At 56.7% G+C, this 24,198-nt stretch overlaps 1 protein-coding gene across 4 annotated transcripts; it reads left to right on the top strand.

Moving 5' to 3' along the window:
* Positions 1-3,249: 3,249 nt before the first annotated feature.
* Positions 3,250-20,021, top strand: NDRG4 (NDRG family member 4; the record flags this gene model as incomplete). 4 transcript variants are annotated; one of them, XM_080637573.1, is made up of 17 exons in its annotated part: positions 3,250-3,286; positions 6,373-6,464; positions 7,499-7,543; positions 13,671-13,776; positions 15,145-15,265; positions 15,527-15,589; positions 15,786-15,846; positions 16,108-16,194; positions 16,273-16,329; positions 16,815-16,918; positions 17,365-17,421; positions 17,514-17,565; positions 18,175-18,222; positions 18,447-18,482; positions 18,566-18,617; positions 19,198-19,236; positions 19,867-20,021. In XM_080637573.1, the coding sequence occupies 17 exons, from the start codon at positions 3,250-3,252 to the stop codon at positions 20,019-20,021; spliced, it is 1,212 nt and encodes a 403-aa protein (XP_080493699.1). The 4 variants fall into 4 exon arrangements, with proteins under 4 accessions (XP_080493699.1, XP_080493700.1, XP_080493701.1 ...); XM_080637574.1 differs by lacking the exon at positions 19,198-19,236; XM_080637575.1 differs by lacking the exons at positions 3,250-3,286; positions 6,373-6,464; positions 7,499-7,543 and adding an exon at positions 11,633-11,653.
* Positions 20,022-24,198: the final 4,177 nt, after the last annotated feature.

The raw sequence follows: 24,198 nt of genomic DNA, 5'->3' as shown, positions 1-24,198 counted from the left end.
AAATCCCTGGTGTGAAAAATCATTTATTCCCAGAGAAATCGCTGGCAGTTGGAGGAGGAGGTGGAGGTTTAAATTTGCACCTTGTCAGAAAGATTTTAATCCAACCCTGACACATCCCTTACCAGTTCAGAGGAAACTCCTTGGCTGCTGGACCCACAGGGGGGCAGCCCTGAAAGCAGGGAAGATCTGAGCCCATTGAAGTGTTGGGTTGGTTCCTAGCTGAGAGTTTCAAGGGTTGTGCTCCCTGACATCTCTCCAAGGTGGGAAGGTGAACAGAGCCTTGATGACTCAGCAGGAGAGGCTGAAGTCAGCTGAAAACTGGTTGCCATCAAAAAAGCCTGGAACAAGCTGTTAAAACCTGGGAAGGAGGTGAATATCTGTACCAGCAGACATTCCTCCAGCTCCTCAGGAGGTGTCTGTAGGATGTTTTCCATGGCCGTTCTCAAGGCAGCCCATGGCCCTTGAGTTAAAGGTGCTATGAAGCACAGAGCTGTGTTGGCCACTGGCTGAGGGGTGATGAGGTTGAGGTCTGGGGTACCTGTAGGCACCCGCTGCCATCCTGGGAATTTAGGGTTAGGGCAAACCTGGATCTCTGGATGAGAGTGATGCTAACAAGACCCTGGTTCAACCTTCCTTGAAACACCAGCACTGCTCCTATGGGTGGTGGTTACAAGGAATGCCAAGAAATTCCTTTCTAGGGCTAGCCTAGATCCACAGCTGGGGGGGACCTCCAGAGATTGTCTCCAAGATCCCTACCCTCTTGCAGCATCTTGCATTGTGTAGGAAAACCTGAGCCTCACACAACCTGCAAGAAACCTTGGTTTTCCCATGCTGACAAGTACATAGCACTGAAATGCAGGATGGAGCAGCAGCAGGCCCTGACTCATGTGCACTATCTCTGCAAGGAAGATCTGGAATGTTTTCCCTGGACTCTCCTGGCAGGTATGCCCAGCAGGAAAGAGGTACAAGTGCTAGCCTGGACACCAGACCACAGCCGTGCCCTTGGGAGTCCTTCCAGGTGAACAACCCTGGGCCTGGGTTGATGGGGAAACAAGCCCATGGAGGACAGGTGATGGGGTCCTCAGCAGGTTCTGCATAGGAAAGTTTTGGGAAGGTGTCCTGGGTTCAGCAGTAGCAGTCATTTTTTCTCCTTCTTAGTAGCTGGTGCAGTGCTGTGGTTTTGACTTTCAGCCTGGGAACAACGCTGATAACACCAATGTTTTTAGTTGCTGCTTAGCAATGTTTAGTCTGACCAGGGACTTCGTGAGTCTCATGCTCTGCCAGGGAGGAGGGGAAGCTGGGAGGAAGCAGAGAGAGGACACCTGACCCAAACTAGCCAAAGAGGTATTCCATACCACAGCACATCATGCCCGGGATGTAACTGGGGGCAGTTACCCGGAAGGGCTAGATCACTGCTCGGTCAGGCTGGTTTTCTACAGGTGGTATTGTATTCTCTTCCCTTGTTATTCCCTTTATCATTATTATTATTTGTGGTAGCAGTAGTGATTTGTGTTATACCTTAGAATTCTTTCGATTCTCCTCCCCGTCCCTCCAGGAGCAGGGGAGGGGGGAAGAAATGGCAGGGGGGGAGTGGACTGCGCGGCTAACTTGGTGACAGGGTTTAAACCATGACAGAAGAGCCAGTTCTGAATGGCATGTCTTGTGCAGTTTGTGAATGCACCATCCCTGGTAGTGCTCAAGGCCAGGTTGGACGAGACTTTGAGCAACCTGATCTAGTGGAAGGTGTCCTTGCCCATGGAAGAGGGTTGGAACTAGATGAGCTTTAAGGTCTCTTCCAACCCAAACCTGTCTGGGATTCTGTGATTTTATGAACATGGGAGTGGAGGCTGTTGTGTCCCCAAATGTGGAAAACATGATTCAAAGCAGTATCAAAGAAGTACAGGGGAAGGAACAGTGGCAGGATGAGCTTGCCTGGCTTGGAGGCAAGTTGGAATCAGCCCTTGCTCTAGGGGCAGGCTGGGGCCCTCTGTTGTTGCTGGACAAGCTGTCCCAGTTCAGAACAGAGACTTGCTTCAGACCTTTGGAGTCCAGGCTCCTTTAGAAACTTGGGCACTATTACAAGGGTGGTGGGCAAACCTCCTCAGACTGGCTGCCTTGCAAAGCTGATGGCCTCTGACAATGCAGGATCACAGCCAGGGCAGAGGGGGCAACCACCAGCATCCACACGTCATGCAGAAGATGAGCATCCTGCATCTTCCCCACTGTGGCACCAGCTCTCTCCAACCACCCCTATGGTGGTGTTCACAGCCACTGGTTTTGCCTCACCCAAACAGCCACCCCACAAACCTGCTCTAGGCAACAAGCTGCCACGCCATCATCAATATGTGGGGGATCAACACTACTCCAGTCATGGCCTCTACTCCCCAGTGGTACACCACATATGACACGGCAGCTATCACCATCCTCACTCCTTGACACCACCCATGGCCCTGCTGTGGAGACCCTCACTGCACAGCTACACATTATCCTGGCACCACCTGAGGCTCTTGATCATGACCATCCCATGCTCAGGGGAACCTTCACCCTCATGCTCCAAGAGGACCCCCAGGTATCTTGTCATCCTTAATCTTGTTTCTGGATGCTCTCAGCTCCTTTGGCCTACATGCCCCCACCCGCCAGACTCCTTAGTCCTCTTGGCCATAATTACTCAGTTCTAAGTAGCACAGGTCCCTTCTTGTCCTAGAATTCCCTCTAATCATCACCTTCCCCTGCTTTTGGGGGCCCCCAGACCGTCTGGCCGTGGCCCCATACCTGGGTCTCCCCAGGGATTCCACTGTCCCCTGCTCCTGAGACTCCATGAACACAGGAACACCCCTGGACCCATTGGCCATCACGGTCCAGTGCTGGGACAACCCCCCAGCACTGCATCTCCTGTTTACCTGCCTCCAGCGCTCCATCTCCCATGACACCCCCCCCGCCCCAGCGATCCATCTCCCGTGTCCCTCCCCAGCGCTCCGTCTCTCCTGTAGCCCTCCTCCCCCTCCAGCAATCCATCACCCTTTACAACGCCCCAGGGCTCCCTCTCCCGTTTAATGCCCCCATTCCCGGGCCGGACCCATTGTCCTCCTGGCATTCCCCCGTTTCCGGCCCCTTTCCCACCCTCCGGCCCCGATGAGGGGAGGAACCGGCCCGGCGGGGCTGTGCCCAGCCTTGCCCGAGCGCCGCCCTGCGCGCCCCGCACCAGCACCGGCTCCGCTCGCTCCCGCCCGCCCGGTCGCTCCGCCCGGGATGAAGGTTCTCCGACACAAGATCGAGCTGCTGACAGGTAACGGCCCGGCCGGGGTGTGCTGGGGGAACGCGGCTTTTTCGGGTCCGGGAGGTGTAGGGCTGCAGCGGGGGAAGCCCAGCCCCATGGTGCGGGGGGGGGGAGTGGGGGGATGCACGGAGCCGGCAGCCTCCCGGCACGGGGGGCCCACCAAGCGAACGGCAGGGTGGTGGGCTGGGGGGTGCGTGTGGGGCTGCTGGAGCATCCCTGCGGCGCCTGCGCTCCCTGCGCATGGGGCCGCGGCTCCCCTTAGCCCCCGCCTCCGGCAGAGCCCCCACTGCTGCTCCCCATGCCCGCGGTGTTCAGATCCTCACCGGTGGCACCGGATCCCCTCGGCTGGGTCCTTCCCACTCCCGCGCCCCCCGCATTGGGCTAGTTTTAGAGGGGAGGGATGTGCTGGAGTACAGACCTAGGCCCCCGCCATGGGGGCAGAGCAAGCTGGGGGTGTTCATCCTGCACCCTGGCTCCGACCAGGCACGCTGCCCGGTGTTAAACCCTTCCCACGGCCCCGTCATGATGATGATAATAATAATAATGTGTATTTACTTGCCATAAGCTGGTTCTTTTCCAATAAGCTGCAGATCTCTGGGGAAGCCGATGTGGCTGTTTCCATCCAGGTCTATGTATGCAGTGCCAAGGCCACCGCAAGGCGAAGTGCTTGTCCCAGACAGAGCACTGGGTTTGGGACTGATTTGGGATTAGGGAGGAGACGTGTCCAGCTGTGCTCAGGTAATGGTGGCATCGCAGTGGGAAGACAGAGTGGGAGCAGAGATGGGCACGCTTGGAGCAGCACCCTGGGGATGGATGCTGTGGAGGAGCACTGGGGCAAGCTGGAGGGAAAAGGGCTTGTTGCCAGTCACATTGCCCCATCGTGATGAGAGCCAAGTTGTTTTGGCCAGGAGACCCAGAGCTGTGGCTTACCCACCAGCCCTCCACAGTGACAGTGACCCAGCCAGGCTGGGTGAGGCTGCCCACAGTCCCACTGCTGCACTGGCAGGGGCAGGGACAAGGGTACCTGTGGGGTGCCATGGGAGCAAAGCATCTATGGGAATCCTGCTTGCAGGCTGTTGCACCCATGGGACTCCACGATGTACTGATCCCTGCTCCACTCCCACTCTCAGTGCCATGCCAGGGGGGCCTATCCACCCTGTGCTGAGGATGCAGGTTGGTGAAGGGCTCTGCCACGTCCCTTGTGAGCCAGCTCTGCCTCTGCCACCAGCAAGGTCATGGGGCCTTTCCTCATGGCTGGGCCACCCTCCCTCCCATATTAGCTGGAGGCTTTAACTACTAAAGGCGCTCACCATACACTAAGTGCTGTTCCCAGCAGTGCTGGGAGCTGCGGGGACCTGGTGGGTTCCTGCACTCAGCGTCGGACGCTCCTGCTCACTTCCAGACCTGCTACTAGTGAGGCTGATTTTCTTCCCATTTTTTAACCCTGGGATGGTGTCCCAGGGCGTTGAGGGCTGTCGGTCTGTGGTTTTGCAGGGCTGCGTCATCTGGGCTGTGCTGGTGGGCTGCAGGCGAGGGCTGTCCCTTTGCACAAAGCCATCTGCCCAGCAGCAGTCCAGCCTGGAGCAGCATGTCCCAGGCAGGTGCCCCTCCACGGGGCTGTTGACGCCTCTCCCCACTAGGGTGTTGTTCAGTAAGGCCCTCGGTTGACGTGGACACCCCAAGTGCTGGGTGCCCTGAGTTTCCCTGGAGGCTTCGCAGTGGTGTTTCTCCCTCCAAACAGTTGTGGTTTGTTGGGTGGCTCCCAGGGAGCAAAGTGCCATGTGTGCAGAGAGCAGCCAGGTGGCACAGCCTGCTTGGGTTTTGAATGGAAAACCCAGCTGGATGAGCAAATCTGGCTTTGGAGGGGAGCTTATGACCAGCTTCAGTATTCCTGGTGGCATTGCAATGCTCATGGCGTTGCCTGGCCTTTCCATGTAGCTCACCCACAATGACCTAGGTTTGAAAGTGGGTAAACATGGAGCAGGCTTAGCCAAGGCTGTGGATGGAGCAGGGTCTGTGCCTGCTGCGGTGCTAGCACAGCCCCATTCCATGTCCAGTGTCTCTGGGCACATTGCAGAGGGCGGGCAGCAGGTGCAGGAGGCGTAGGGCTGGTGCTGGCCCATTCAGAGCAGCCCTTGCCCGAAGGCTTGGCCTTGGGTAAGGGGTGGAAACAGAGGCAGTGAAGGCAAACACCTGACTTCCAAATCTTGCCTGAGCACTGACAACCCCCTTGAACTAGGATGTGCCAGTTACCCACCCCATCTATACAGGGGAGCCTGTCTGTCACCACCTGTGCAGAGCCAGCTGCTAGGAGCACAGGCATCCCCTTGCTCTTTTCTGATTTTCTAAGCTGGGTTTGAGCCTGAGGGTATTTTGGAGATGTTGGTGCTGGGGGGTACAAAGTCCCTGGTCAGCAGCATCTGCTCAGAGGCAGCACCATAGTAAAGTCTGTCCCTGCAAGCTCTGGGATGAGCTGCCCACTGGCCAGCACCTGATTCCCAGGGAAGGAGAAGAATTTGAGGGTAAAGGCTCCACATTCGGTTTTCTCCATCATTGCAATACAAACTTCAGGCTGCCTCTCTGCTCCCCTGCTGCTTGAAGCATCCCTCTGCCTCCCAGCACAGCTGAGAAACACCACCACTCACCCTAGCTGTGCAGGGAGAGTTCCCTCTGTCCCATCTGTATCTAGCGGCAGCCTAAACCCAGTCAAAACACTGGATTTTCTCTCTCCAAGTGATGCTGGAAGGTGGGGTGGGAATTGGGATGTTCTTCCGTGAACTGAGTGCTTAAAGGGTGACCACCACGGATAGACCAGGTTGGTCTCCCAGTTTGCCTAGGACTGTGCCCTGGAGATTGGTCTGACCTTAACTGGAAGAACTGGACCTCTAGGAACTGCCTGCCCCTTGCCTGCTCCCAGCTCCCAGCAGAGGGGCTCGCTGCAGCCCATGGACAAGCTGCATCACCAAGTCCCCATGGTAGATGTTTGGAGTGAAGCTGATTTGGATCCTGTACCTATGAGCAGGGAGACCTGGGAGGCTACAGGGGATGGGGTGAAGGGGCTGGAAGCAGAACCTGCCCTGACACCTCCACTGCAGGGCTGCTGCTGCAGGAGATGACCATGGCAGGGCTGCATGAGCTGCGCTTCACTGAGCAGAAGCCACTGCTGCGGAGCCAGGATGCTGAGCTGGTGAGTCTGGTGCAGATGCTGAAGTGAGAGCTTGGGGAGGTGTGTGCATGCTGGTATGGAGTGCCTGTGTGGCATTCAGTGTACATGTGTGCAGATGTGTGCTGATATTGCAGGTGTGTAGGTGAGCACAGGTTCTGGTTTGGTGTCATCACAGAATCATAGAATCCCAGCCTGGTTTGGGTTGGAAGGGACTTTAAAGTTCATCCTGTTCCTAACCCCCTGCCACAGGCAGGGACACCTTCCACTAGATCAGGTTGCTCCAAGCCCCGTCCAACCTGGCCTTGAACACTGCCAGGGATGGGGCAGCCACAGCTTCTCTGGGCAACCTGTGCCAGCGCCTCACCACCGTCACAGGGAAGGACTTCTTCCTAAGATCCAACCTAAATCTCACCCTGTTTCAGTCTAAACCCGTTACCCCTTGTCCTGTCACTACAGTCCCTGATGAAGAGTCCCTCCCCAGCATCCTTGTAGGCCCCCTTCAGATACTGGAAGGCTGCTCTGAGGTCTCCACACAGCCTTCTCTTCTCCAGGCTGAACAGCCCCAACTTTCTCAGCCTGCCCTCATATGGGAGGTGCTCCAGCCCCTGATCATCCTTGTAGCCTCCTCTGGACTTGCTCCAGCAGCTCCATGTCATCCTTATACTGAGAACATCAGAACTGCACACAGTACTCCAAGTAGGGTCTTCCCAGAGAGGAGCAGAGAAGGAGAATCCCCTCCCTGGAGCTGGTGCTCATGCTCTGGGGATGCAGCCCAGCACATGGCAGGGTTCTGGACTGCAAGTGCACACTGCTAGATATTGTATATGCATACAGATGTTGCACATACATGCTAATACACAGTGTGTGCACACACTGGCAGGTAGTGTGTGTGTGGATATTGTAGATGTGCATGTGTGTGTGCACACCTGTGCTCATTGTGTCCCCCTGCAGCCAGCACTGCCCTGGGAGCGGGTGCTCATTTAGCTAGGGGTCTTCATGAGCTGGATGGAAGGAGGGAGGATGTCTCTGTCCCTAATGGCTCCTTCTCTCCCCAGGACAACTCGGATGTCTTCCTCTCCACAGAAGACACAGACTGGAAGGTAGGACCAGCCATAGGGGGTGTTTCCACCTTGGGTCCTGCAGGGGACAGCAGCTTGAGGCTGGGGAAGGCTGCAGGGTGCTGAACGGATCCAGGGGTGCTGCTGTCCCCCCTTTCCGTGAGGACACAGTTCCTGGGCAGCGTCTGTACATGGGACTGCACGTCTATTGCAGACACCAGTAGGAGGGAATGGTGCCAGGCATCTCTGTGCTGGCACTGGATGTGGCTGTGGGCACTTGGCGAAGGGCCGGGGACAAAATCTCTTTAAAAGAGTTGATTTCTTCTCAGGAGGGCTGAGCTGCTTTTCCAGCCCCTCCACCATTGCCATGGCAATGGTTTCCCAGGCAATGCCAGCCTCTGTCTTACATAAGGATGTTTGAAAGCCTTTCTTTTTTGGAGGCTTCGGCATTCCCCCCTCTTTTGGAGAGCAGGGCCCCTCCCCTCCCTGGCTGGAACCTGCTCACCTTGTACTTCCATTTCACCTCTCTGTAGGAGCTCCATGACATGGCCTTGGGGCTTGTGGGGCTCAGCTTGTGCGGGCTCCTGCTTTGGTGGGCTTCACCATCACACCCAAGCTCATCCTGCACTGGGCTTCCCCCAGAGACCAGAGTGCCAGTAGATGGAGAGGGAGGGCAATGAGGCTGCCACACCCCAGCTTGCTGCCTGTTCCTCTCCCAAAGCATGCCCCCTTCCCAAGGGACACCAGTGACCGGCTTCAGGTTCTATGTCACTGCTTTGTCAGTGGCTGGGACCACCGGGAGGGTGGTCTTGAATGGTGCTGTCTGAGCCAGGTCTGGCACTGAAACAGCACTTGCAAGGGTAAAATGAATCTGGATTTCATTCATCCTGGGAGAGGAGCAGGGAAGCACAGGTCCCTTTTTTGGCAGACTCAAAGTGGTGACCAGGCTTTTGGGGCTGGCCTGCTCAGTCTCCATCATCCATGCAGGTGGGGAACAAGGAATGCCATCAGGATGCTGGGCTAGTGGTTTGCAGAGTGGAAGATTTCAGTGTCTGTCTTGGAGGCCACAGAATTATAAAAAGGTGGCATTGGCAGAAAAGAAATTCCAGCGTTCCCAGCAGCCCTAGAGCTGGGGAGATGCTGGGGCTGGGAGTGACAAGCTGTGTGGGTCTGGGCTGCTCCTTGCTCTGCCTGCTCAGGGTTCTTGTTGACAGCTGTGCGGGAAATGAACCCTCCTGGTGTCAGTGACTTGAGGGTGAGGAGGTGAAGAATGCAGCATGGGCACCAGTATGGCACTCACTCACCTGTGCCAGGGCAGGGCTTGGTTGGCATGCAGGGGATGTTAAAGAACAACAGCTCCCCCAGGACAACCTTTGCATGCCAGTATCTCAGGGAGTGGCCCACAGTGACGCTGACCCTTGTCCCTGCTGGTGCCCATTGTAGTGGGACCAGACAGTAAATGCCCCAGCGATGCACCTTGGTACCTAGAGAATGACCTGGGCAAGGATCAAAGCAGCATTCCTGAGCCAGCCAGGCCCTGAGCCCTCCTGGTTCCCCTCCAAGAACCTCATGGTGGGATGGGATGAGCTCCCCAGGCTGTGCAGGGGCAACCTCCCCTTACCCCCCATCCCAGCACTTCTCCCTCACCTCCTTGGGGTATTTAATCCAGCCCCAGCTGAACTCTTGGCTGTCCCTCTGCTCCTGACCAGGGCCATTACTGCTCCGTTGCCAAGATGCTCTGGCCTACAGGGGCAGTGAGGGGGAGCAGGGGTCCCTCATTCCCACACCAGCCATAGTAAAGCCCTTGGGGCTGCTGGAATAAGCCAAGTTGTTGGAATGCAGGGGGCAGAAGCCCCTGCCCTGGGACCTGGTGGCCCTAGCCATGCTGAAGGTCTGGACCACCCACCAGCGGATGGGCTCGTTGCCAGTGGGGTGGCAACGCCATTCAGTGCCATTCAAGTGGAGTCAGCCTTGCTCAGCCCTCCCGTGTCCCTGCAGCCCTTCTGCATTCATGCCTTACTTCACCTCAGCTTTTCCACCCCTTCTCCCTCTATTTTGCCACCATCTGTCTTTTCTTGCCTGCTGATGCCCCTCTGCAGCTCTGGCTTTTCCCTGAAGGCTGTGGCTGCTTGTGCTCTTTGACTCCACAGGCAGCAGAAATTCCACCTGGACCCATGAACAGCTTTGTACCTGTGCCAGAACCCCCTGAAAGCTGAGTTTACCCCTCACATGGTCCTTCCTTAACAGAGATGGAGCTTGGGCTTGGCTCTGAGCTCCCTGCAGGACAAAGCGGTGCAGAGGAAAGGTTATTTGGGGCCGGCAAGGTGAATGCCGTCCCTCTGCCCGTCTGTCCTTCCTTTCTCCAGCATCCAGACCCCCCGACTTATTTGCAGGACACCACATTCGGTAGCCCCCCACAAGCTCTGCATGATCATTTGCCCAGGTCAGGGAAAGGGCTGTCCCCAAGGAAAAGGGGCTCAGCTCTGTTACTAGACATCAGAGACTCTATGAGAACAAGCCTGCTGGGTGAAGCTGAGCTCATGGGGCTTTGCCATGGGAGGAGGCCCGTACATGTGCTGGTGGTGGCAGCTGGATCCATGGCTGTGGTGTGTGCAGGCCATGGTGGAAGCTAGCCATGGCCAGGGTGGGCCATGATCCATGATGCAGAGGTGGTGACATGCTTCAGCGTGGCACATCCCTGTGGTGGGCAGGGAGGCTGGATGGTCCCCACTGAATGCTGTCATGGTCCAGCACTGCTTGTGGCTCTTCAGCCCCTTTGGGGGACCACAGCATTCTTTCTCCATCCATGGTTGCCCAGCTTCATGCTAGAGTGGCTCTGGAGGTGGCTGTGCTGAGCTTGACTGGGCAGGAGCAGGCAGGATAAAGGGGATGGCACCCAGAGGCTGCCCATCATGGAGCATGAGGCCACCCATGGATGTGAGCTGCAGGGAGCCCTCATTGGAACCAGGGCAGAAAACATCTGCCTGTACACACGTGCACACAGGAATACACACGTGTGCATGTGCATACACAGCACTTGTCAGACAGGATCTGACCCCTCAGCATTTCTGGGTTGTCTTTCCTCCTGCTTTGTTTACCTGCCACTGGTGATGGCCAGACTGGGACTAAATCCTGTGTATCCTCTGTTTGCCAGTGTCTCACAGCCAGCAGGATGGCTGTGCTGCTGGGTAAGGTGACACACATATCTGGGCAGTGTTCACATGTGTGTGCCCCTCCGCGCACATGTGCACAAGGTTCTTCATGTGTGTAGATCATTGTGCATCCATGGGCATGAGTGATAGCCATGGCATACATGGGAAGCACAAAGGAGAAGGATGCAGCGGGTATGTTCCTTATGTGCATATGACCATGCACATACATATACAGGAACATGGACCAACACAAACACACAGGGGCCAGCCCCCATGTGTGGGTACACACAAGCATTTTTTGGGGTTGTGTGTGCTCCAGCATGACTTATTCTCTTTATTCTCCAGAAGTCTGCATACACAGAAATGAGAGGGGGACATGACACAGTGTGTCTTGTGTTGGTGCATGTTCCTGTGCACGCATGTGCGTGGTCACACACATCTGCAGTGCATGCCTGATGTGACTTTCCCCTGTGTGTTCAGCGAGTGCCCATGTCTGTGAGTGTGTTTGGGGGTGATTCCTGATGCGTGTGCGCTGGTGCAGGCTGCAGGTACAGCATGATTCTGCATGTTTGCATGTGGCTGGAGCTTCACGCGTGTGCTGAGGACCCAGGCACCCTGGCCTGTCCCGCTGTGCCCGAGGAGGGAAGATGGAGGAGGTTTCTGCATGGTGCCAGGCAGTTTTTCCTTCATAAACAAGGATATTTGGGGCCAATTGGAGCATGAATAATTCCACTGGCAGCCAATGGCTGAGTGCTGGCTCCATCGCAGCACTCCCGCAATGGAGCCCAGCCTGTGTCGAGGGGGAAGGGAGGCAGAGGCAGGGCTTAGAGCAGGGCTGGGGCTCCACTATAAAGCCAGGCGAGGGGCTGAGCCAGCGCAGAGCTCCGCTTCACTCAGCCCACTGCACTGCTGTGCTCTGCACCGGGACCTGCTCTTGGTCCACCCTGCCTGAACAGCCTCGTCCTCCCGGTTCCTCACCATGCCTGAGTGCTGGGATGGGGTAGGTACCACCGCTCCGTGCTCGCTGCCCTCCCTTTGCTGAGTTTTGCTTGAGGTACCTCCCCTCCTTGCTGAGGCTGAACCTTTGCTCCCAGCAGCGCTTGACGTGGGGCAGGCAGGGGTTGGTGAGTGGGGACCTGGTGCTGGGGAGCTTTTCCTTCTCGCAGCCCTGCTGCCGCATCTCTGATGTGCCACAGGCTTCAGGGACACAGTGTCCTTGAGCGTGTCCTTCCAAGCCAAGCCAAGATGCTGCACCCTGGCTGAGTGTGGCTGCAGAGGCTGCTGATGGGGTGATGGGTGGCACGTTGCCCCTTCCCCACCCCAGATCTGCGGAGGGAGAGGGTCTCCTGCTGTTTTGAAGCAATCTCTTGGATGCTTTCTGGTCTCTGCAGTGATGGCAACAGGCTGGTACAGAGGAGGCTGAGCACTGCAGCAGTAAGTGGGTGACCTGGACAGGGCTGCATGCCCGAGGTACCTGTGGGTGCTGTGACAACCCCTCCACCTCACCCCACTTTTGCTAGGGCCATGGGTTGTCAGTGCCCTCCACTCCTTACTGCCTGCATGCCCTGCATCCCTGTCCTTCACTCTCCTCCCCCCTGGCCCCAGTGAGCGTCCCTGCAGCAAAGGGCAGGGCTGTGGTACCCAGGAATGCTGCAGAGGCTGCACCATGAGCAGCGATGTGCCTGGCTTGGGGCAGGGCGAACGTGGGGTGCTAGGGAAGGAGCCGCACCTTGGGCATGTGATTTTGGGGTGGGAATGCAGTCTGAGCTGTTGGGGCTGTGACAGGGACCATGAGCACAATGATGGCAAAGAGGCAGCCCTGTGCCCAGGATCAGACTACATGGACGTCTCCTCCTCTGTGACCTTGGGCCAGGCCCTTCCTCTGCCTCAGTTTCCCCATCCATTTGTGCAGGGGGATGTCCTTGCTCATTGCCTGCTGCCTGATGCAGCCCTGGGAAGTGGAGGGGCAGCTGTGGATGAGGGCTGGAGTCGGGGTGCCCTTGGGGAGCTGAGTGTTGTCTCCTCAGAGTGCTTGTGCTGCCCTCAGGCACTGCATCCCCTCGAGGACAGCGGATCTCAGCAAGGGGAGGCACTGCAGTGAGGAGACCGTGTCCTCAGGAGTTCCTCCCACCTCAGGCCTGTGTCCTTCAGAGTCCTTGGCAGCACATAACCCACAGGATCATCCATGTACTTCGTCCCCTCCTGCCAGCCCATCCATGGGGCTGCCAGTTCCTGCAGTGAGAACTGTGCCAGCAGCCCCTGGCCAGCCCATGATGTTGCTGCACCCACCAGATCCTGGCTTCAAGGTCACTGGCTGGCAGGGATTGGCATCCGGAGGGGAACCTGGTCCCTTGTCTCCAGGCAGCATTTGGGCTCACAGCCTCAGTTTCCTTTGCTGGCTGGGGATAATGGCTGTGAGGCCTCCCAGCCAGAGAAACTGAGGCACAGGGCAGCCCTGATCTCTCTATGGGGGCACAGCCACATCACACCAGAGAGGTTTTAAGTTAACTTTAGCTGTGATTTCAGGGTCGGGCTGCTGCATTTCCCAAGGCAATGTCCGGGGTCCAACCTCTGCCTGTTTGCCCCAGGCACAACGAATCCAGGCCAACTGGGCTGTGCTGCCATCCACACCCTGTTGCCAAGCTCCCTCAGTCTCAGACCCTTGAAGATCTCCTGTCCCATGCTGTGGTCTACCTGCCCTGTTCCATGATCCTCATCTCTGCCTTGGATCATGCCATCCACCCCATTCCATCCCAAACCTCTATCACTTGATCCCATCCCATGATCCCATCCCATGATGCACTATTTTCCTAAATCTCATTATTTTATCCCAAGTCCTCCCTTTCCTTCCCTGTGATTTACCTACCTTCTACTACCACAGGGATGCCCGAAGCTGGGGTTCTTCTCAGGCTGGCTTCTCATCTTTCCCATGTGCTTCCACAGGACCCAGCTGCCCAGGGAAGCACTGGTGAGGGTGTCTTGAGGCAGGCACCACCCCATCTCTTCTCTTCCCCCAGGAGCATGACATTGAGACCCCCTATGGGCTGCTGCACGTGGTCATCCGGGGCTCTCCCAAGGGGAATCGCCCGGCCATCCTGACATATCACGACGTGGGCCTCAACCGTGAGTTCTTGGGCCATGGGGTGCAGGGGCAAGGGGGAGCAAGCCTGGGGCTGCACTGGGTGCAGGACATCAGCCATAGCCCCAGCTCAGCTCCTTTGCCTCCTCCTATGAAGGATTCCCAGGCTGTGTTGTGTATCCCCAGGTATCTGAAAGCACCAGATGCTCAGCACAACTCAAAGCCCAGGACAGGAGTGTTTGGCCACCCTGTGGCACCCAGCCACACCAGGAGGGATGGGACACAGGGGATGCTGGATGGGTCCGCATGCCTGTTGGAATCCAAAGCACAGACTTGGGGGATGTTGTGAGGGCTGATGGATACGGGAATAGTAGGAAAGGGGGGACCTGAGCTGGGGCTCTGGATGACGGGATTCTGTGTTATCTGGTTTAGACTGGATGGTAGGAATAGTTTCTCCCCAAAAGGGTGCTCAGGCTGCCCAGGGCAGTGGTGGAGTCACCGTCCCTGGAAGTGTTCCCAAATCGTGTAGACAAGGCCCTTAGCGACACAGTTCAGTCATGCTGAACCGTGTCAGTAAGTGCTGGGAAGCAGTTGGGTGTAGTGATCTTGGCAGTGCTGGGGAACAATTGGATGTGGTGATCTTAAAGGTCTTTTCGAACCTGGTTGATTCTGCAATTCTGTGATTGGATCTGCAGCCCAGACTGTGGGCTGTGTCCCTGAGCTGAGCTGGGATGCACAGTGCCCTGTGTGGGGAGGAGCATCTCCTGCTCCATGGAGCTGAGGCTGAGTCACCGTGGGTGGAAATGAGCACTTTTGCTTCCAGGGATGCGTCATGTTGGCTGCAATGGTCCTTACAACCTGCCTCACCCCCACCTTTTAAGAGAGGTGTCCTGGCACCAGTGCCATGGGCAGAACCCCTCCAAGCCCCGGCAACGGCTGTATCCCACTGCAACAGTGGTGGCCTGTCCACAGCAACACCAGGGCTGTTTCTTTGACTGTTTCCAAGCAGGGAGATTTGCATTTGTTTCTCAAATCCCACGTTTGCTTGAGGCCCTGCTGAGGATTTCGGATAGGGCTGATAACACCCCAGGCTGCTGATCCTGCTGCCCAGGGTTTTGTAGCTCAGGGCTTTGCAGCACCCAGTCACATCCCTCCAAGCTGACAAAGCTCATCCCAAACTCCTCATTCTCCTGACTGTGTCCATCCATCACCTTGCCTCTCAACACCAGCAGGGATACAGGCCTGGCCAGCAGTGGCTGTGGGGATGAGGAGCCTGGGAGGAAACGGATGGGAGGGCTTTGGTGACATGTCACCTGGTTGAAGAACAGTGGGAGGGTAGGTAACATCTCTTCATGGTCTCTGGCCCCTGTGCCAGGGCGTCTAGTGTCTGATCCCTGCCTACCCTTTGACAGACAAGCTTTGCTTCAACACGTTCTTCAACTATGAGGACATGCAGGAGATCACAAAGCACTTTGTGGTGTGCCACGTGGACGCGCCAGGCCAGCAGATGGGAGCCTCGCAGTTCCCTCAGGGGTAGGTGCCAGCTTCAGGGACTCGCTCTGTTCACATGTTGTCAGCCCCCTGCCCCCCGGGATGTCACCCTTCTGCCCGCGAGCTGCTGGTGCCTGAGCAGTCGTGCCCTGCCTGCAGGTCTCTGAACCATGTCAAAGCTCAGGGCAGCCAAACGCGGTGATTTGTGAGTGGGTGACAGTTCCTTGCCTACTCCAGGCAGCCCTGTCCCAGTCTTCCCATTCTGCTTCCTGTAACATCATACTATGTCCCCCTGTGCTGCAGGTACCAGTACCCATCCATGGACCAGCTGGCTGCCATGCTCCCCAGCGTGGTGCAGCACTTTGGGTAAGTCACCTCCCCTCCACACTGCCAACTGCAGTTGCTGGGCAGGGAGAGGAGCAGTGGGCAGTGGTTTGAGGCTGGGAAGGTGTCCCAGTAAGCTGGCATCCTGCGTGTGTCCTTGTGCTGTGCGTAGAGGGGTGCCCCAGGGAACCCATACTGGAGCCCACTGGCCCCTCATATGCACCTCTCCACTTTCCAGGTTCAAGTACGTGATTGGGATCGGTGTTGGGGCAGGAGCCTACGTGCTGGCCAAGTTTGCGGTGAGCTGAGGCTGAGCTGGGCTGGCCCAGTGTTGCTGTGGCTGCTGTCAGCTCAGGGCATGGGGAAGAGCAGGAGCTGACACCCTTGGGCAGGCTGTTCCTGGAGAAATGGGGGGCCATGACAGCAGTGCCATGGCCATGGTGATTGGGTCTTGCCACAGGTCTCCGTTGCCCTCAGTGAAGTGGGCAGTGGCACTGGTGGGGGCTGCCTTGGGCACATCTCCCCTCCCTGCTGAATGCTGCCCCTCTTGGTCACTGCAGCTCATCTTCCCTGACCTGGCTGAAGGACTGGTCCTCATGAACATTGATCCCAACGGCAAAGGCTGGATTGACTGGGCAGCTGCCAAGGTGGGCAGAGCCCTGACCCCACTCCCTGGGGCAAGATCCAGCCAAGTGGTGCCGTAACTCCCTGTGCTCTCTCCACAGCTCTCTGGCCTCACCAGCACACTGCCAGACACTGTTCTGTCACACCTCTTCAGCCAGGTAAGGGACCCTGATGCATCCTGATGCATCCCGTCACCAGCCCCTCACCCTGTACGCCTGTGGGCTGTGCCCTGCCATGTGCCACTGGACCTGCCCCATATCCACAGGGATGGGGTTAGTCAAGCCCTGCCTGTATCGCTCCTGCCTGATCTGGGGCTTAGCCTTGACAAGTGTGCAACTCATTCCCGCATCCTGCCTGCAGCTCCAGCATGCCCAGGTGCATGGCCCAGCATCCTCTCTCCCTGCCCCACTGTCTAGCATGGTATGGGCAGGCTGGGTAGAGCAAGGGTGTCTGTATGGCACCAGGCAGTGCCTGCCCTGATCTCTGTCCCTGCCCTGATCCCCATCCCTGCCCTAACTCCATCCCTGCCATAATCCCCATCCCTGCCATAATCCCCATCCCTGCCATAATCCCCATCCCTGCCCCAATCCCCATCCCTGCCTTAATTCCATCCCTGCCCTGATCCCTATCCCTGCTGGCACAGGAAGAGCTGATGAACAACACGGAGCTGGTACAGAGCTACCGGCAGCAGATAGGCAGCGTGGTGAACCAGTTCAACCTCCAGCTCTTCCTCAACATGTACAACAGGTGAGTGCCCTGGGCTGCTCCCATCTGCATGAGGGTGAGAGGCTGCAGTGCTGGTGGGAGGTGTGGCCCCAGTGGGTGCAGAGCTGGCTACTGGTGCTGGCCAGGGATGCAGGAATGGTGGTACCTGTGCCAGAGCCTTGCCGTGTCCCAGAGCCCACAGCCGTGGATGCATGCATTCAGGCCTCCTCCTGCATTGGGTGCAGAAGGGGAAGGGGACAGAGGTGCTGTCCCATTGTGCAGGGGTTGGGAGCCATGTTACTGCACTGGGTGCTGCATCCTGCTCAGGTCATGGTGGAGATGGATGTGGGGTTCTCCATTCACAGCATGCCAGGGCAGTGGGGCAGGGTTCTGCTTCCCAGAGCTGGCAGTGCCGCAGCTCTTGTGCTATGGCATCAGTGGCAGCACTGGCCCATGGGCTCACACTTGCCCTCTTTCTCCTCCATCAGCCGCAGGGATCTGGACATCAACCGGCCTGGGACTGTGCCCAACGCCAAGACGCTGCGGTAGGAGTTTCACCAGCATGGCATGGGGGGTCCCAGGGCAGTGGAGTCCTCTCAGGCTAAGCCCTGACTGTGCCTTTTCCTCTCACTTCCAGCTGTCCTGTGATGCTGGTGGTCGGAGACAACGCGCCAGCTGAAGAAGGGGTGGTGAGTGATGGGATAGTGCCTGCAGGGTGGTAGTGCCCATCACTACATGGGCACACACACATGTGCTGTCTGCTCAGACACACGTGTGCTCCCATGTGCAGGACCATGCTCATGTGCAAACCCACCTGCTCATGTGTGCATGTGCCCAGTGACACAGCTGGAAACCTCCACTTCCTCAGATGCCCAGATGCACTCAGTGTGCACACTTAGATGTGTTGGCACACAGGCACCCTCCCCCCTTGGCCACAGTCACTCAAAGAGCTGCTGGCACAGGCATATGCTTGCACACACCCATGTGGCTGTCCACACTTGCACAATCAGCCTCAGGTACTGTGCAGGTGACCACATTTGTATGTAATGTGTAACTGCATGCGCAACCCCCTCAGCATGTGTACCTCTGTGCTGGTACACATGTGACACTCAGGATGCCTGGCAGGAGGAAGGTCCCCTCTGTCCCATGACTGTGGGCTCAGGACTTGCCTCCCTCTCTCCACCTGCCTGCGGTGAGATGTTCCATTGCAGTGCCATGGGCCAGTGGAACTACCCACAGGCAACTTCTGCCCGGCTCAAGGCACTCCAGGGTGCTGATACCACCCCTCTTGCCCGCAGGTGGAGTGTAACTCCAAGCTGGATCCCACCAACACCACCTTCCTGAAGGTAGGCCTGTGGCAGGGGCAGCCAGGAGGTCCCTGGTGCCCAGCAAGTACCCATTCCCCAGGGTTGCAAGGTGTCTCCATCTCTCCATTCCAGGTCCATCCTGGCCTTGGGGCTGGAGGGTGTAGGGAAAGCAGGGTGGCCCCCAGCAGTGCCATCCTGGGTACCAGGGGACAGGGTGGGTGGCAAAGCTCCCTCCCAAACTAAGCAGGACCTTCTCTCTGCAGATGGCTGACTGTGGTGGGCTGCCTCAGGTCACACAGGTGAGCCCCCGTGTCCCCAGACTGGGTATACTTGGCCTGAGACATATCTTGATGCTGTCCCTCACCTCTGCTCTCTCCTGCAGCCCGGCAAGCTGACCGAGGCCTTCAAGTACTTCCTCCAGGGCATGGGCTACAGTGAGTGCTGGGCTGGGCATGGGGCTGGAGTGTGCCCTCATGTACACATGCATGTGTGCCCTTGTGTGTGTGCTGACCTGGCTGTAGTAGAGAAGCCTGGTACCTTGGTGTATCTGTACTGAGGGAGAGCTGCACGTGTGTTCGTGGTGTATTTTCCATATGTTCATAGGGATGTGGGGTGTACAGGCTCTGTGTGCACACAGATGTGTGTATAAGGGTTCTGTGTGTACATACGTGTGTGGACAGCACCTCTCTGTATGCATGCACACGTATGTGTGTGTGAGCATGCACAAGAAGGGGCTGTGTGTGCACATACAGACACACAGAGTCCATGTGCACAAGTCTGTGTGCCCATAGGTGTGTGTAAGTCCATGAAGATGTGTGTATGTATGCGTGTGTGCAGGTCTGTGTGTGTGCAGGTCTGTGTGCATATTTGTGTGTGCATACGCTGAAGGTCCATGTATACATGTGTGTGTGCAGGTGTGCAGGTCCGTGGGCATGCACACGTGGGGCTGGGGGGTCTCCTGGCTGATGGTGTCTCTCTGCCCTCCCTGCCCCTCTCACACCCTGCTGCTGCCAGTTGCCCACCTGAAGGATCGGCGGCTGAGTGGAGGCTCAGGTACCGCTCAGTGCCTGCTGCTGCATGGTGCCGCCTGGCCTGTGCCCTCAAGCTGCCTGGGCACTTTTGGGAGCAGCCTGGGTGCTGGAATGGCCCTTCCCAGCCAGATGCCCTCTGTCTTTCTCCGCTTTGCCCAAGATGAGCCCCCTTACCTAGGGTTGGGGGCTGAGAAATGAGATTCAGAGACATCCCCCACCAAGTGGGCAAGTCTTGGCAGTGCCCACTGTGCCCTCCTCCAGAAGGGCAGCTGCTGTGCCCACTGGGCATCCTGGCTGCAGGAGGGTTGGCACTGTCCCTGCACACTCTGGTGAGCCCAAAGGGCATCCAGCTCACTCCTTACCCAGAGCACAGCAACCAGGGTCCCCACTGCCTCATGCCCAATGGTCACATTCCCAAGAGACATTCCCAGCGTGCAGCCTGTCTGGAGACCCCTGTCCCTGCCCTGCTGTCCTTTGCCAGCCTGGAGCTTGCTCGTGTTGTCATAACACCGCATGCTGCAAGCTTGTGCCTGTGTCATTCACCCTGGGGAGTGGGATCTGTGGCTTTGCTTGTGTGAGCCACAGTCGGCTCAGATCCTGCTGGGTTTTGGATGGAACTGAGCAGCCCATTCATGTCTGTGTGCCCGTGCAGTGCCATCCGCCAGCATGACCCGGCTGGCCCGCTCCCGCACGGCCTCCCTCACCAGTGCCAGCTCAGTGGATGGCACCCGTCCACGTGCCTGCACCCACTCGGAGAGCACTGAGGCCATGGGGCAGATCAACCACACCATGGAGGTATCGTGCTGAGGTCCACGCCTGCCGCCGACATCTTCTCCAGAGCCATCTCCTATTCATCAGCATCCCACCACCACCTGCCTGCCCTGTGAACATCCTCCACCAGGGCCCTCGCTCCTTCGGAGTCAATTTATCTTCTTGGCCATTGGCCTCATCCCTTTGTCTGATACCAGAAAACGAGAGGGGTTTTGCATCCCAGCCTCCAGCTCCTGGCTCCGTCCAGCAGTCACCATGGTTCTGCATTGGTCCTCACCCTCCCCAGCATTGGCCTGGCCCTGGCTTGGGAGGGTGGGTGGCGGCGGGGACAGGATGGAGGAGCAGGGGCGATGTGGTGAGGTTTGGATAAGATGGCAGGATAGGATGGGACAGCAGGACATGGACAGACACAGGAGGTAGGTTATTGCCCCAATATCAACTGGTATCTGGCCAAGCCAGAAGGAAGATGGGGACAGGGAGTGGTGCTCACTGGGGGAGGCCACTGGGCCCTTCCCAGGAATGCAGCTCCCATTTTTCCCACCAGTCCCCCCTGAGGACAGCTGGCACAGGAACCCCAGCACACCCACGACCTGCTGCCCTGGAGCTGGCGCAGCATTGTCAGAAATCACATCCCAAACTGTCCCCGTGTCCTGGTCCTGTACCCTGAGGGTTGCCCTGGAGCAGTGGGCTCACCCCTGCTCCGGAAGCCTTTCACCTCCTCCAGAGGCAGGAGGGTGGCATGGCGGGAGGTCCCCTTGTCTCTGCCTATGCTCTTGCCCATGGTAGCATTTCCTTGGCTCCTTGTTGCAAGGACAATCATCGCCTGCCACCACCGCCACCCTGGGGTTGGGGATAAAGGGGAGTTCTGTGCCCTGACTAGCTCAGTTCCTGCCACACTGGCACTTCTACTAACAGCTCTTAGTCAGAGGCCACCGGGCTTGGGATGCGACATCGCAAATCCCCCTCCAGTTTCACTACGGCCTGTGGGTGTCACTGCAGTGGAGCCATGAGCAATAAGATGAGACACTCCCACCCCCCTCCACAATGCTGGGACCGGTCAGCATTCTCTGCCCTGCAGGGTGCATCACTGCAGGACGCTGGCAGTGTGACCATGGATGTGGGGAGCTCGTCAGTGGCTGGGTTTGCCCACAGAGCTGGCCAGACCCATCATGGCCACCACTGACCCCCACCCACCTCCAGTATCTTGCCTGCGCACTGAGCAGGGTGTTTCTCAAGGGCTTGGCTCTCCCCGAGCTGTGGGGCCCATCCAGGCACTGGCTCCAGTAGATCCAGTCTGTGCTGGGCATGTAGAGCTGTGTCACTGCATAACCCACCCGGCCTCTGTTTCCATCCCTGCCCTGCCCTGTGCAGAGCCTGGGTCCTCCCTCACAGGGGCAGTGGCAAATGGGTGCTCAAGCCTTCATGGTGATTTGTGGGGACCCACTGGGTGCCACCATTGGGGTGAGCAGAACCAATCCCCAAAGTATCTGCTCCCAGGCCCCATCCCCGCTCTGCAGTGAAGGGCATGGGGCTCCCAGCACATGTATGAGAGCTTTTGGCCATAAGACCCATGCCCTGATCCTCCCCTATCAAATGGCCACCCCAAAACACCAGTGTCCCCATCTGTCCCCCACTTGGTTCTGCTGTGTGTTTCCTTCTCAGTGTGACCCTGAAAGCTGCGTAGCTCCTTTTTACTGTAGATACTGCTGTGATCTCATCTTCTCAGCGTGTCCTTCCAGATGATATATTATAAAGATACCTATATACACGATACTTATAAGGGTTGGTGCAGTCCTTGACTTTTCTGGGTTCATCCACCCTTGCATTCTTGTCTCAGCAGTGCCGTGTGGTTCCCCTGGAGATGGTCTGGCTGTGCTTGCCTTCAGTTCCTCACCCTGGTTTTGTTGGTCAGTTTGGTTTTCCCTGGTGGTTTGTTCTTTTGGTTTTTATTGGTTTTCCCTATTTTCCCCAGTCAGAGCGGAACTTATGCGTTTTCCTGAGTGCAACCTGGGCTTGTCATCAAGACCGCAGCACTCACGAGACAGCAGTATGTAAACCAGATTAACTAACTTGTTGCTGTAGAGAGGATTTACTGTGTTGGAAAACAACAACCAAGCAGCTAATAAAGATGTTAAGAACCTGCTGTGCTCTTTCCAACACACTGTAGGGAAACAGTTCTGAGCTCATCCTGAGCCTGTCTGCAGAGATCTGGTGGGCAAGGAGGACAAGGGGGACACCATGGCCACAAACCCTATCAGGTGCTGCACTGGTGGGGGAGAGGGACCAGGGTGCCCATGGAGGGGAGCCATGGGGTGCTTTGGCATCGGGGCAGCCACAGGCAGAGTGCCCCATATGCTGGGACTGGATGGAGACTGGAAAGCTGCCACTTGTGGCCCATAGAGATTGGATTCAAGTGGTGCCCAATGGAGAAGGGACGACCTTTGGCTGCACAACTTTGGCAGGGGATGAGCAGTGTTTTCGAGAGATCCAGCCTCCCTGTCGTCTTCCAGTATTTGTAGGCTCCTGTCTGTGCCCCCATGAAGGTTTGAATGTCCCAGGCCACAACTCTTTCCAAGTGCAGGAAGATCTCCTTGGGAAAGATCCCCTTCTGTTGTTGTTTAACCCCAGCTAGCAGCTAACCACCACACTCACTGCTACCCCTTTCCCACCCCAGTAGGATGGGGACAAGAACTGGAAGAATGTGAAATCCACAGGTTGAGATAAGAACAGTTTAATAATTGAAATTAAAGTAAAATGTAATGATAACAGAAATTATATCAACAATAACAATGTTGATGATAATAACAGGTTACAACAACAACAATGAAAAAAAAAACATCCAGAAATGGAAACTCAGAAAACCCAAGTGATGCACAGCACAGTTGCTCACCACCTGCTGACCGACCTTCAGCAGCAGTCAGTGCCTCCCAGACAACTCCCCCCAGTTTCTATCCCAAGCATGATGCTCTGCTTTGTGGAATACCCCTTTGGGTGGTTTGGGTCAGGTGCCCCTCCTCACTGGCAGTGCAGGAGACTGAAAAATCCTTGATCAGGGTAAGTGCTACTGAGCAAAAACTAAACCCTCGGTGCATTACCAGCGTTATCCTCAGGCTAAAGGTAATGTGTACTGCCTCTCTGGGAGCTCTCTCAGAGCCCCACACTGAACTCATCTAGCTCCTGCTCCCACACCTGAGGTGCCAGGACAGAAAGCTGGTGCTGGGCATCACCTACACATAGTGAGCTCTGGAGCACCAAACAAGGGGATCTGCACTTCCTTAGCCACCTGCATTCTGCCTCTGTGACAGCTCTTCAGGCCACCCAGAGATGGAGCTGAGGACCAGCCTCCTCAGTGTTCCCACAGAACACTGTGCTCCATAGGGGCGTCACGAAGCCCCTCGTCGCTCTACCCACTCCAAAGCCGAGGTCTTCAATAGTTCCAGCCCAACCCACTCTCACAAACTGCTGCTTTAGAGCAAACGGCTCCATCTCCAGTCCTCCTCCAGCAGGAGGCCACCCTGAGCTCCAGCAGTATGGACCATCAGGGTGATCCTTTTGCTGCCTATATTTAACTGATGGAGCTTTGTTTGATCAGGAATAACTTCACTGGCTTCCTTCAAGAGTTTAAATGGCTCTGGATTTAACTAAGGTAAAAGGCAGTGAAAAGCAATGTGCAGCATCAGAGTCTTCAAGCAGCAGGAGCTGCTTCATGAGGAGACACCTAAACTGAGAGGCAGCGTGTCCCTCCTCACTCCATGCCAGAGACATCTGAAACGCTGCTGCTACTGTTCTGGGATGGGTTTTAGCTCATCTAAACCTATGTATCTGTATAAAGAGTTGACCCTTGCCTTCCTCCTCCTCACATCCTTCCCAAATTGGGTTTCCAGCTCAATCAGTTCAACCATCTGACCCCAAATCCAACTTTGGTTGGTACAAGCCAACCACAAAACTCTAATCCTGGGGCAGAGTAAGCCAAAGCAGAGCTGCTGGATAAGACAAGGAGTATCACCACTCACAGTGGCAGCTACTGAAATATCCCTGGAGTTACCAGGGCAGTGCAGCACATTTGCCACAACCCAACCTTAAGAAACTATTCTTACAACAAAGAGAGAAGATGAGGGAAAGGTAAACATACAAGACACAAGAAGGGACTAGCTGGGTTGGGTTTGTACCTGAGCAAACACACACCGTGTCCCAAGAGCCACTTCCTCTGCTG

Source organism: Psittacula echo, assembly GCF_963264785.1.
Source record: "Psittacula echo genome assembly, chromosome: Z".
Lineage (NCBI taxonomy): Eukaryota > Metazoa > Chordata > Aves > Psittaciformes > Psittacidae > Psittacula > Psittacula echo.
Note: the sequence above shows the minus strand (reverse complement) of the source record. Positions and strands in the feature narration are given on the sequence as shown.